General features: G+C 40.8%; 1 protein-coding gene across 2 annotated transcripts; it reads right to left on the reverse strand.

Annotated features, from left to right (window-relative positions):
• Positions 1 to 4,242: 4,242 nt before the first annotated feature.
• On the reverse strand, positions 4,243 to 13,938 carry znf281a (zinc finger protein 281a). 2 transcript variants are annotated; one of them, XM_028412916.1, is made up of 7 exons: positions 13,819 to 13,938; positions 11,590 to 12,037; positions 9,667 to 9,768; positions 9,081 to 9,213; positions 8,297 to 8,380; positions 8,077 to 8,195; positions 4,243 to 7,979 (listed from the first exon to the last, which is right to left on the reverse strand). In XM_028412916.1, exons 2-7 carry the CDS (start codon positions 11,986 to 11,988, stop codon positions 6,387 to 6,389), a joined length of 2,430 nt encoding a protein of 809 aa, XP_028268717.1. In that variant the 5' UTR covers positions 11,989 to 12,037; positions 13,819 to 13,938; the 3' UTR covers positions 4,243 to 6,386. The 2 variants fall into 2 exon arrangements, with proteins under 2 accessions (XP_028268717.1, XP_028268718.1); XM_028412917.1 differs by having other exon boundaries at positions 11,590 to 12,012; positions 13,819 to 13,929.

Genomic DNA, 13,938 nt, shown 5'->3' on the forward strand with positions numbered 1-13,938 from the left:
ATAAGGGCCTCATTGTCCAGAAAAGAGAACAAACTCGTACATAAAATGGAATCAAAATACACTCTGCAGTGTTGTCCTCTCTGTTCTCTGTGTTGTTATTATGCACTTCTAAATGGGTAGGAGCATTGAGGCTAAATGAGGTCTGCGGGGACATGAAAAGAAGGAGCTCTTATATCCTTCTGAAGTGTTTTCATTTCTTACATAAGAATTGAAGCAATCTAATGGAGGTAGTAAACAAAGCAGACCTCTGCTTAAAAGTTTACTCCGCCAATATACAAAGTTTTATTTCCACTTATCCTCATGTTTTAGGTTTATTCTCTGATGCTGACAAAAGAAAACACTAATAAGGAGATATTGGTTGAATGATTACATTTACTGAGATAATAAGATAAAGATCTGGGCTGTTAGGGTCAAAGTGAAAATAAGGCCTTTTATAATTGAAGATGATATCACTGGGGGAAAGGGTGTCAGCCAGCTTTGTGGTGTATCTAAATATTTATACCCTCATTTACCCTCATATGTTCTCTGTGTCAGAAGCAACAAAAAGCTACTAAAGGCTGGGATTGTTACAGAGTGCGACATTCCTCCAGGAAGCTTGTAGAGACAGCAGATCCACAGCATTAAAGAATAACTCCAGTTAATCAGTAAACATCTTTGTCACTCCATAACTGCACCAACTATTAATGACTATAAAAAATTAGCTGCGGTGGAAGATCCTGCTCCACACAGAGGGGAACGAGGCCAGCTGTTTATCGCTCAGAGCTAACAGGGATTTTCACAATGTATATGGCACACACTGTATATTAACAGACTTTCGTGCAGACATACAGGAAAGTATCTGTTCTTGGAAGTAGGGTGTAGAAGTGTATTGTCGCAACTTGATTGCATGACTGACTCAGTTGTCACTGTAACTGTTGACAGCCGGCAGTGGACTGAGGTTAGCCCGACCATGGAAAACTTCCTCTTAAAACCACACGAGGATTTTCTTTCTTTTCTTCCTGGAGCTGTGATATATGAAGGCTGTGAAGGACTTACGAAGGCTTATCAAAAACATCGAGTGTTATCAAAAACATGTTTGTGATAAACCTGAAGCTCATAAGGAACTATATGAGGTGTTTCATACAAACTTCCTTATTATTACCAGTGGTGGAGGAAGTACTGAAGCTTGGTACTTAAGTAAAAGTACAACAGCAAAACATATACTGATGTACAGTACAGCACCAGCTATGGACAGGTCTGTGTGTCATGAGGCAGGCTGTGGGCATCAAGTGAACAGAGAGGCTGCTAATAAAAAACAGGCATTCAGCGTTTTTACTGTGTAAGTATTCCTGCTGTAGATTAATGTTATGATTCATGTTAATCAGACATTAATGGATGGACCTGTGTTAGCAGACAGTAGCTAACTAGTTAGCTAACTGAGCCAGAGCACCGGCATCATGACTGAGGCTCATTATAGAAACACAGCTGGCAGCGTGACATCAACTCCATGCAGAGTCTGACCTCACATCAGTCCAGCACTGTGTTCATCAAATGTAACACGTAACTACAAACACTGCATTAATGTAGTGGAGTAGAAAGTACAGATAACAGCTGCAACATGTAATGGAGTAAAAGTATAAAGTATGCACTTTTATTTTTACTTAAGTATAAATACATAAAAAATTACTTAAGTACACTAAGTACAAATACTTAGTTACTTTCCACCACTGATTATTACATCCCTGCTATGCTAAACTAGGCTAACTGTCTTATGTGAACCTACAAGGTTTAATTAAAATACAGCTTGATGCATTTTAAACACCGTTACACTGCTGCTAACCTTATAGCAGAACCTCAGCAGTTGGATATCATATATACGCTTTGAATATTTATTGAGGAAATGTTATGTTATTTTGCCTGGACGTATGAAAGGCTGTGTTATTGTTTAACCGGCGAGGACTTTATTGAACTTTGTATCGTTACTCCTGTATTTCTGACTGCAACCTAACACCTGTTTATTACATTACATTTAAAACACTCTTCAGACTCGTTTTCTCTTGTTGTCACTGTGGAGTTTTTACAGCTCTGTTTATGGACACATCAGGGACAAAAGAAATATTCAGCAGCAACACATACACCTTGCTGACCTCACTCTTATCATCACATGCAAATACCGGCAGACATTGCAACATTTTTCAATATCTTGTGTTAGTTTTCGTCCTGGCAACTGCCAAGATTCTTTCCAAAGGCCTTTCACTGTTGACACAAGTGTGTCTTATTTCAGGGGTGGATTCTGGGAAAAACGGCTTTCCATTCTTACCACTGTACAATGACATTTTTTATGTTTACGATGTTGTTACTCAGCTGTTATGTTTGTGTATGCAAAAACCAGATTTGATGATACCTGTTATGAATGTGCTGCTCAGTGAGACTCCACTAGAAGACATTGATCCTAGTTACACCATGATAGAGACGTTATTAGTGTAAAAAATCTGTATTAAAATTAAGGTACACTGTTATAGATAGGAAAGATTGAGATGAATGTTGCTAGGCTACTTGTTCAGTATAGTTTAATCAATTGATTCATTCATTGAAATTAATTTTTAACCCAATTCTGAATCATACAACTTCCTTTTAAACCCTTTTAACAATTCTGAAGTACGAATGGAAACTAGAAAGAGTAGGAGTGTTCTTTTATGTCCTCATTGGCCAAGTGACACTGATCTAGTTGTAGATGACACAAATATTTCAGTGTGGCCCAACAAAAACACCGACAGTGTTTGGTCTATGGCAGTGCTGCTAGCATGGCCACATTTGCATGCTGAAGTTAATTGATGTTCACCTATGACTAAACATCATTCAGACTCACCCCCTCTGTTTATTGCTGTTGTTCCCCATTCGCTATCTCATTGTGTACACAACCCAATATGTAGCCATTTCCCAGCTTCGATGATAAGAGCATCATGCACGTCACCCTATCCACCCCGCTCACAGTTTGCGGCTGTTCTCTGGAAGTCAACCAGAACACAGGCACAGAGGAAAGAAAGCTGATAAACTCACTGGCAAGCTTACCAAAAAGGGTTAACTTAGCATCTGTTGTGGTGCCTTCAGCCAGAAGCGCATGCCTGACATTCAGCTGAGGGAATTATGGAGTAGCCTTTTATCCCAGCAATACAATCACTGTTACAAAATCACATCACATTCCTTCTGGTCACACCTTTCCACTAATTCTAGTTTATGGCCTGATTTGTCATTTTCTTGTCAACAATGAGCACAATTCACTTATCAATACTGACTCACGATGATGAATAGCAAGTTCTAAGTTTGGATACAATCAATAGAAATGGTACTTTGGACACATCATGATCATAACGTTAAATAGAAAATGCAGTCATTGATTAACAAGCTAGGGTTGGAGCAGGTTTCTAGGTGCAGACAAATGCGCACATGTAAAGATGTAGAAACTGATGTGACGCTGAGGGACACACTACTTCTCCTTCTGTTTTAAGGAAGAACTGTTATTTCCAGAGAAGGAAATTTAAAATGGGTCAAAGTAAAAGGTTAGAGTCATTTAAAAGGGCAATGGTGGCAGCATTCATACACGCCTGATGACATTTATATTATTTTCTTCTAATGTAATCATGCGTGCATTCAATGCTGTCATTCTGATGTGGTGATGTCACATTTACACGTGGTTATTACATCGTGTGAATCCAATGTACTTCATAGTTTATGTATACACGCAGATGCAGTCAGGCTGTGCGTGAGTTTAAGACTACGTCACACGGTGGGAAGAAAAAAAAGGAATTAGCAGTTTGCTGGTACAACCCATGATCTCAGTGTTAAAACTTCAGTTTTATGTGTAAATAAAAACCAAATGTGATTATTTCAAAATCAATTATAATCCACCTGTAATCGATCTGTGTATTCAATAGCTCATTATAGACAAGATGCGTTGTTATGGCAACGAGTCCAGCTCTATTGACATTTACTTATTGTACGTATCTACATTTCTTGGCAAATAAACAGAAACTAAATCTTTAAATCTTGCCAGAAATGCAGGAAACAGTGCTTGGCTTTGTTGATAAAGTTTGTACAAAACCAAACTACTACAATAAAGTGGATGAGCACCACTTTCAGAAGAACATCACCATCCAGTGGTGGGAATTAGCGAGTACATCACACACCAGTTAAGTGTGTAAGAAGAACTAATGGAGACAAAGGACTTTTTCCTAGAATAATTTTTTTTATTGTTTTCTCCCTAATCGATCACTTTTTTAATTCATTGGACGAGTACAGTCTTGTGTAACATGTCACAAGAACCTGAAAGAAAATAAAAATGGAAGATATCATCAGCTACAAAATTTGGTGGCGATTAAAAACAGGGAAAATATAGTAAAATAAAATTTATACAGCGGGTTAAGAAATATGTAGTGTCTTTTGTACATTTTTTTGTAAACAATAAGCAAACATGGCAAACATGATCTGGAGGAGAGGGAGAGGCAAAACACTGGTTGGCATGAGACGTTTACAGAGACCCTACAGCAACAGTGTCTTCACGGGTCACAGAAATGTCATGTTCAAAGTTTGAAAAACAGTCACACATAAACATGACATTTTTCTACACTTCCAGCTTTTCTGCTACATCAAACCGTCACTCCTTTGTCCCTGGTTCATTGTGATATGAGGTATATGTGAGGCAAACTCATGTTCACTGCCTCAGCTGCATGACTTTTAGATATTACAGTGTTGCATTCACTCTGCCATTTATAATGATTGCTTAAAACAACAGGCCATTAGAGCACAACAGGATCCCAGCAGAGTGATATCATGTCCAGCACTCAAGGCTCGTTGTTACAATGGAAGACAGCACATTTTTTTTCCTTTTTCGTTACAAAAAGAATGTACATTTTGAAATCAGCAAGGTATTACAACTACTGTTTACTAGACAATAGAGGAATAGGCACCCAATTTCTAAGGGGACAGTAATGCTCTGTGCTGCCAGCACACGTCAATTTACATTTCTGGTCAGCCACCTTTCTGCATAGGTATGGCTGCCTGAGTAACAGCTGAAGAAAGACTCACTAACACACTTTGTCATTAAAGTCAATAAAAAAAAGCCAAGCTGCTAAATTGCATAACAAGTTTAACTAAGACTAGGGGTCCGATTTACATTTACATTATCCCAATTAAATTAGACCGTATCTTAAAAAGCCCGCCCTCCCTTCTTAAACCCTCCCAAAAAGTACGAAGAAATGTTCATGAAAAAGATCCCACTTCACATCCTCCATCATCCATGTGACCCAAACGAAGGGTTAACCCATCCCACATTGTGTTCACCCCCAGAAACCCCATCTGCATATGCCCAGACACACCGGTCAAAAAGCCAGTCCGTTCATGATGTTTGAGCTTACTTGATCCAACAGGGTACTCCATGTAAGCAAGTGGCTCAAAGTGCTAACTGGATTCTTTTAAAGAAATAAGAGGAAGAGGAGGAGACAAGGAAAGGGGAAGGCCATTCAATCGCTGTCCAACAGCAACCTCTATTGGCCAAAGAACAGCCCTAACGTCACTTTTGTTCTCCGAAAAAAACATACGAAGGACAACACAGCCCCAAACCAAAGCTCTCCCTTCCTCAACTTCAACAGGCTGAGTGATTAAAACTGTTATTTTACATAATATATATTCTTATAAATATATATATATATAGATATATATGTATGGCCCTTATTGAAGAAAACATGAGTTTCACATTGACATGAAAGTACCATAATCTCTATATAGCCAAGTAGAAAGTGTTTTCAGTGTTCAAGTGAGCTGGCAGCACTCCGTTTATCTCACACTCATTCAAAAAGTAATAAAACATATTAAAAATCCTCTTTGAAGTCACAAACTTGCACTTCTGAAGAGTGCTCAATGCTCCTTGTAAGCTTCTCCTTTTCCACTTTTTCCTGAGTAATACTTTGAACCATGTAACAGACAACTTTTTTTGCCATTTCAATTCTGGGCTATTCCCTGCAATTGTGGTTATTTCTGATATTATTTTTACACTTGTAAGGTTGATTGCTCAAACACTTCTGCTCATTGGAAAAGAAAGTGTAGTCCAGCACTACATTACGCTCACTTAAAAAAAAAAGTACTTTCAGTCACTAAAATGACGAGAATAAACAACAAAATACATATTTAACTTATAAAACAGATACTTTAAAAAACAAAATTGCATTTGCAGGAGGCCTTGCAGGCTTATTGCGAGGAGAGGAGTGAGCACAAAGACAGAGTATCAGTATAATTAAAATATACGATGTCACTTAAAAAAATAACAATAATAATAATAAAATAGGAGCATTACAAAAATTAAAATAAGAAAATGAAATTTAATGACAGAGTGTTCTCTCCCTCTCAGGCTCTCATCTGTAGCTTTGGCTTGTTGGAGTTTTGGAACCTGTACTTGGAACTGGCTCATTGACGTCAGACAACAAACTAGTATACCCTGAGAATTCAGACACAGGCGTCGGTATCCTGTGATCCACTTCCCCTCTAGAGTCAGTGCCATAAGACAAGCCTCGGCTGTCTGACTTGTACTGGGAGCCAAAGGCCTGGGCAAAGTTTTCGATCTGGAAGGAAGGCTTAGAAGAGTCCAGTGAGGCCAGATCCTGTGAGGGGGCCAGAGGGTAGACCGTTGCCGTGCCGTTCTTTAACGGCGGTTGGTCCTTCTGGCTGTTCAGGTTGGATGGGCTGATTTGGTAGGATGAAGGGGGGGTGGAGGAGTGTTGCTTCTCCATCTGGTCAGTGAGCTCCTGAGAAGGGGTAAGCTGCTGGTGTATGGAGGTGTCCAGGCTGCTCAGGTGGAAGGTGTGCTGTGGCGAGGAGCCTGTCAGCATTGCAAAGTGAGACTTTGGCACAGAAGAGGGCAGCGAAGGTGAGACCACTGACTGGCCAAATCCACACTCCAGTGGGGATGTAGTGTAGATGTTCTTGTCAGCATAGATGGGATTTCCTGGGTGGGAACTGGTGTAGGGTCCTGATGCAGAAGGCCCCAGCCCCAGAGGGAAGCTGGCACTGTGGCTGGTGCGCTCCAAAGCCTGAAGCAGGAAGCGGGAGTACTCATGCATCATCACAGTCTTGTCACCTGATGGGCTGGGGGCATCAGTGCTGTGGCTGATATCAGCGCCGTTAGAGGCATGGTTCAGGTCAACATGCTGGTCACTGATATCAAAGTGCACATCGTGATGTGAGTCATCAGGTTTTTGGGTGTAGTGGTCGAGGAGGCTCTGCAGCACCTCATCGGGGATCCCTGACTTGTCGAGACTCAAAGGAGCATCGCTGTCCATCACACTAGAAACTACACCCTGAGTGATAGACGGCTGGGAAGACAAGTGAACACTGACATCATAATCACTGCTGGTTCCTCCAGCCAACGAAGGCCCTGAGGAGTTTGCATTGCTTGCTGCTTGAAGGTAGCGTCTCTTCTTCAGAAACTGCATGGCATCGTCATAGTTACTGTTAGCGGGACCAGCTTTAGCCCCATTACCCTGCATGAGGCCAAGACCGTCCATTCCCCCACCCTGCTCCAATGAGCCTGCTTTGGCATGCTCCAGACCTGCTTTATCCAGGCTCTTACGATTGGCCTTCTTAAATGCCATCTTTGGAGCACGGCCATGGTGGCCCTGCTGCATGCTGGGTCCTGGCTCAGTAGAGGAAGACACTGTTTGATTCTCCACAGAGTATTCATGGATGCTGTAGCCCACATGCCCATGAATATGAGGGACCCTCATCCCTCCTCCATCTGCCTTCTTTTTCTTGCGTTCACCTCCCTCTCCAGAATTTTTGGACCTTCCCCTCTTCCTACCAGTACTCACAGCATTTCCCTGAGTGATTCCATAGCTGCCATGTTCCATGTCCACACAACCCAGGTCCATCATGCCAGGATCCAGGCCTTTCTTTATGGCTTCTCCACAGGTTCGCTTGTGCTTAAGCAGACGGTCTGTCCTGGAAAAATACTGAAGGACACAAACATTGCCTGTAAACAACTGATACAAATAAAAATAAACAAACAAAACACTGATAGCTATTAAAAGATTTAATAGGTTTGCATACCTGTTGGCAAGTCTCACATCTGTACGGCTTTTCTCCGCTGTGTGTCCTCTTGTGCCTCTCCATGTGGTACTTCTGAATGAATCGCATGTTACACTGGTCACAACTAAATGGCTTCTCTCCTGTCACACAGAAACAGCAACACTCAGGGTTAGGTGGACAGCATTAGAAACACAATCACTCACAGGCTGAGGGATATGAACGATCAACATCAGCCACTCACCGCTGTGGATTTTCTCATGTCGCTGGAGAAGATACTTCTGAATGAAACTCATGTTGCACTGATTGCATCTGAAGGGTCTTTCACCTAAAAATGGAAGCACAGGAGATGTATACGTTTACAATGTTTGTTTCTCCTTCTTTAGAATAACCGGCAATGACTAAATAACAAGCAATTCAGTGCAATAATAAGTAGCTTCTTGTGTGTTATAAGGTGATGATTTCTCTGGCATTTCTGGCAGACAAACACTTTTCTTCACCAAAACATTACATTGCTATTGCAACATATCATTCTGTATTTCTCATTGGGTTCATCTCATGGTGAAATACCATTTTTAATTCTCCTCTTTGCAACAGGCAACTGTATTGAAATACACAGCAGTCTATTATTTTCACCTCCAAAGCCCTGATTTGTTTCTAATTTCAAATCCTAAACAAACCATATTGTCTCATATTATTCAGTCTTTGTGTCTGGCAAGTGTTGTGAGCCTGCCATGTGGGATGGAAGAGATTAAATTAATATAAAGTTATTCCTACATGAATAAACACTGGGCCTTTAATATGCCTCACCATTCTATGTACAAGGAACATTTTTATTGTGCCTCTGAGTTGTCAGTGGAGGTATTTAAAGCACTAAATTGACTGCTCTGGAAAAGCATGAATGAAACTCGGTGCATGAGTCCATTGACATGACTGGCATCAACATTTTCTTGTTTAGTGTAATCAATATCATAAAGAAGAAGAAAATATGAGCAGTAAACAACAGCAATCGAAAACAAACTACACACCTGTGTGAATGAGGACATGTCTGCGTAGGTGATAGGAGCTTCTGAAGGATGCAGAGCAGTGTTCACAGATGTGAGGCTTGGTTCCCGGAGACAGGCTGCATCCATCTCCATCTGCATCTAGCATCATTGATTGCTGCACAACAGAATGGTACAGAGATAGAGATAGAGAGAGGGGTCACAGCCATCCAGCTGTCTTATATGCACACTTAAAATACCCTGTAATATGCACAGTAGAATCTTAACAGTTCTACAAAGTATAAAGGTACCAGTAAACCAAAAGACTAGGTGAAAATTGCTTTTAGGGAATAATTTAAATTTGTAATAACATAAAAAGCATGAATAAGTCTTCATTTTAACACAAAAATAGCAGAAATGTGTATGAAAAATAAGCTGATAGAGTATGTTCAAGTGATTTCCTTTAAAAATGATGTGAATTTTTCAGTGTCTCTACATTATATATTCAAATACAATAAAATGATCCAATTTAATTGTTTTCTTGCTGTTAATATACATCTGATGTATTGAATTTAGTATGATGAGGACAGAATACATGACTACATGCACAAATACATAGTACAATACAAACCTTTGCTTCGCTTCTCCTCTTTCTTGGTTTACCCTCCTGTCCATCACCGTTTGACCTCCGACCTTTCCTCCCAGTGGGCTCCTTTCCTAACTGACTTGGCAGCTGTGAGGATAGACAAAGGGAGAGGGCCGTGAGAGCGAACCACGACAAGGAAATCACTTGATTGAAGGTTAAGGGCCTCCAGCCTGAAACCATCATGCAAACAAGTCCATGTTTGGTGCTCATGCAAACAAACATAACACTTGGCCAATGTCTAGTCATTGTCGATGTTGTAGGCTTATTGTGCAAGATGTGGTTCCAGTGGGTGGAATGAGAAAGCAGAAAATTTACAGCCTCTTTATGGATAAGCAGCCTGTAATTCATAGTGAATGCTTTTCATCTACTATTCTAACCAGAGGCACACAAACCGCACACCTCACACAGTAAACTAAGCAGCCAGAGACTAGATTTAAGTCAGATAGGAAGAAACTGGGTTCCTAATTCCCCCTTTCTTCTCTCTGTTTACCCTTCTGCCCTGTCATTTCTTTCTCAGTTACCAGACTGCTCCTGACTGCCATATGGAGATTTGCAGAACAAATGTGGCTGCACCTGCTGTTCTTAAAATCAGCCCAATATTTAGGGTAAGAACAGAGGAAATTCTGACTCCAATTTCCGAGACGATTTTTAAAATGTGAGCAGTTTGACCTGACAAAATGTAGTATATGAAAGGAGCAACAACGTGTGGACAAGAAACACACACTTTAACCCCTTTAAAATCTAATACCATCTGCAGCTGTGACAAATTTGATCAATTTACTCCTTCCACCTTCTTAAATGTGAACATTTTTTCCTCGGTATATAATTGCGAATTTGCGGACATTTAATTAGGCTATAAATTATTTTCCCACAGTTTGCAAAAAAAAAAACAAAATCAGTGGTTCAATCTTTACTCTGGCAACTCTGTTGAGAATAAAATCTTAAGAGGGTGCTGTCCTTGAACAGGCAATTTTAAAAAGTGTCTCACTCAAGACAATAATTGATTAGGTTTCTCAATATAAAGCCTTTCTGACCTCAGATGACTTCCTATTGTTAGGGGAGTGTGGATGTGTATATTTCTATTTGAATGAACACAAAAGACGTCTGAAATGAAGTGCACGCTCAAATGAGACAGCTGTCTCCTTGTCAAGACATTCTCATTCATGCTGAGTCTGGATGACATCACCCCTTCTGCCCAGAAAGAGAAACTACTTTGCATCTCAAGCCGTCAGTAGATTTATGACTCCATAACTAGTTTCACAGAAAGCTCCTCTGCTGCCGACATGAGGCTCCTCCCTCTCAGGCTTTGAAAATATGAGCAGCTTGACAACCCAGCAGGGCTGTTTGGGTGCAAACCCACCTAAAATTATCTTGATTGAATGGTTTCTTTGGAAAATTAGGAGCCTTATATTTTTGCTTTTTCTTTCTTAGTCTAAGGTAATGTCATCATTAACATAACTTAGTTAGTTAATAACGTAAAAGTTAGTTAATCCAGTGATCAACATAAAATAGTACATTTTTAAGTGGTATTTAAAGAAAAACCTACATCCTACTGTGGTCTCTCAACATTTTCTGTGTCTGCTGTGGCAGTAATTGATTAACTTTTGATGTTTCGACTGCTAACAACAGATGAAAAATGGATGTCCTTGAGCTATCCTTGTGCTTTAAAAGATGTGATGGCAACTTTTTTTGATTACTTCACACAATACAAGAAGGAACTCAAATCAAAGTCTGAAACCGTCTGAATATGTTGTTTTACCTGTTATTTTCTTTACTATCTAACAATTATTTTTTTCAGTTTCATAATTGTTTTAATCTACTCTGGATTAACACAGAAAGTGTAACTTTAATAAATAATGCTAACTTGAAATGACCAAAAACACCCAATGTCCTATTAGTTGTACTTACGTTGCCCATGTTGAGTTCATGCACCAGGCGGTTCTGGTTGTTACTAACGGTCACCTCAAGCAGCTCGGTGTTCTTCCCCAGACTTCCAGGGTAGAGTGGCAAGTGATGCTCTGACAGCTTCTCCTGCTTGATGCCCATGACATGATTATAGTCTACCACCCCCACACATCCCAGGCTGCCACTCTGAGTGCCCATGCTGCAATCAGGCGAGTCTCGCTCCTTCTTCAAGATCATTTCTTGTGGTGGAAGGTCCTGCATGACAGAGTGGGCAGCCAGCCGGGTGAAGCTGGTCACAGGGGGAAGGTGGCTAAACATAATCATGCCTGCCCCAAAGTTGGAGTCCATGCTCCCATTGGAACGCAGGAATTCATTCCCTAGTTTGTCTTGTATGATGCTCATGATGTAGACCAGGGGGCAGGAAAACTAAGGGGTAGAAATCAGAGTCATTCTGTGAAGAAAAAAAAAGATTTTGTTTATGACCGTTTAAAGAATAACAGTGAAAACAGATTGTAAAGATTTACTATCGGTAATGATACACACAAATAACAGTCAATAGACAACAGATATGAAGCCAGTTAAGCTTGGTCTTCAGGAAATCAGTGTCACGGCCTCTGATCTCACAACTCAGTGCTTAGTCGGATTAAACTGACAGTTTGTGGGTCAACAAAGGGCTACAGTCTGGAACAATGACATGGGGAAACAAGCTGGAGATACAGCACACAAAATTTTTCTCTGGTTGATTATTACAGTATGTATGTTCTCTAGCATAAAGGTCACAGTGACTGTGGTTCTAGACACAACATGAGAAGAGGAATGACAGGATTGAAATTGTGCGTTAATCTGTTTGATGGGCCTGTCTGACCCAGTCATCCTATTTGCATGAGCTTATCTGCCAATGAGAGTGCACACAGACAGCATTAGAAAGACTGGCTGGTATAATTATGTGTCTGATGTACAAACAAGTCAAGTGTACGTCCTGTAATTGCACTAAATACAGTTGCGTGCAGTCGGATAGATCTCAATCACCAGATTGTTCACCAACACGTAATCACAAATCTGGACACAGGCCACAACACTCAGACCTATGACTGCAAGTAAGCATAACAAGGTTCTTTTTAATGTCAGAATAATGAAACCAGGGGGAGATGTGGGCGTATAGAACAGACAACACATTGGTCTTAATGTAAACAACCAAATGTGATGAAAAAAAGCTCATGAGTAGTTTAGATTTCAATCAAATGTGATCTATGCAATTCCTAAGAGTCGTAAATATTAGTAACTTTCCTATTTTTAGCTAAATAAAATAAATCCTATGCATATATTCTACAATTATCTTTGCCCCCCGCATGCAGGACCCATCCATAATGAGTGCTGACTGCTGCCAGATGCCTTCAGCCCTGATTGTATGCTAGCAGCAAAAACCAACTGAGCTACCACAAAACCCAACTAAGTTAACCCAAGATGAAATAAAACTTAAATTACTTCCACTAACTTCGGCTTCCTCGGAAGTGTTTGAGGAGGCGAGCTTTGTCCTGGATGCCCTGCGTAGGTTTACAACCACCACGCTTGTTCGCTGAGAAATTAGCTACCTAGCTAACCATTTGGCTAACCACTCTTGCGGGGCCCTTCTTCTTTGTGATGCAGGATCAGGCAATAATTAATATGGCCATGCAATAACAGCAGCGTCTCTGCGCTAATGAACGCCACACCGCACAAGAATGAGCGGAATTTCAGCTGAAATGTGAGAAAAGTCGCTGTTTGGTAGGTGTGTAAGCACGGCTAGTTTGGTACTTATTTTTAGCTGGAATCAAATATGATGAATAAAAGGCAGATATCACCGCACAGACACGTTAACATACCAAACAAAATCTACGAGCTGGAAAATGATCAAGGACGAAAGCTGGTTTGCGCTTGTAAATAAAATAAATCATCTTACATCGTCTGCACGTATTCTCAGGCGTTTTCTCCAAGTTGTTTGCTTTGTTTTCCGGATAGTTAAACGACTGTAAGTGATGGAGCGACGACACAGGCATGACCCATAACAAACGGCCCATGCAACTCCAGCGAACAATGATGCTCGTCCGACTAGCTGAGACAGCTAACTTAGCAGCTAACTAGCGGCAACACAGCGTTAGTGCGCTGCGCTTTGTTGTCTGTCCCGTACGAGGAGTTTAAACTGCAGCAGCCGCCGACCCTGCCCTAAAGTTATATTTAAGCATTGTCTCTTACCGGTACAGGAGCATGACCCAGGGCTTTGGCTCACGTAGTTCACCTCAGCTGTCCGTTTTAGTATCTACAGCCAAAACATTGTTCTCCCGCAGCTGCTGGGTTCTTCCATCTTGCCTCGGC

Source organism: Parambassis ranga, chromosome 8 (assembly GCF_900634625.1).
Source record: "Parambassis ranga chromosome 8, fParRan2.1, whole genome shotgun sequence".
Lineage (NCBI taxonomy): Eukaryota > Metazoa > Chordata > Actinopteri > Ambassidae > Parambassis > Parambassis ranga.

Bases quoted from the DNA above. Each gene is read 5' to 3' on its own strand.
- znf281a (XM_028412916.1), bottom strand. From the start codon at position 11,988: ATGAGCATCATACAAGACAAACTAGGGAATGAATTCCTGCGTTCCAAT. The intron at 9,214-9,666 runs GTTTGTATTGTA...TCTGTTGTGCAG, and splicing joins AGAGGAGAAGCGAAGCAAAG to CAATCAATGATGCTAGATGC. The intron at 8,381-9,080 runs GTGTGTAGTTTG...TTCCATTTTTAG, and splicing joins ACATGTCCTCATTCACACAG to GTGAAAGACCCTTCAGATGC.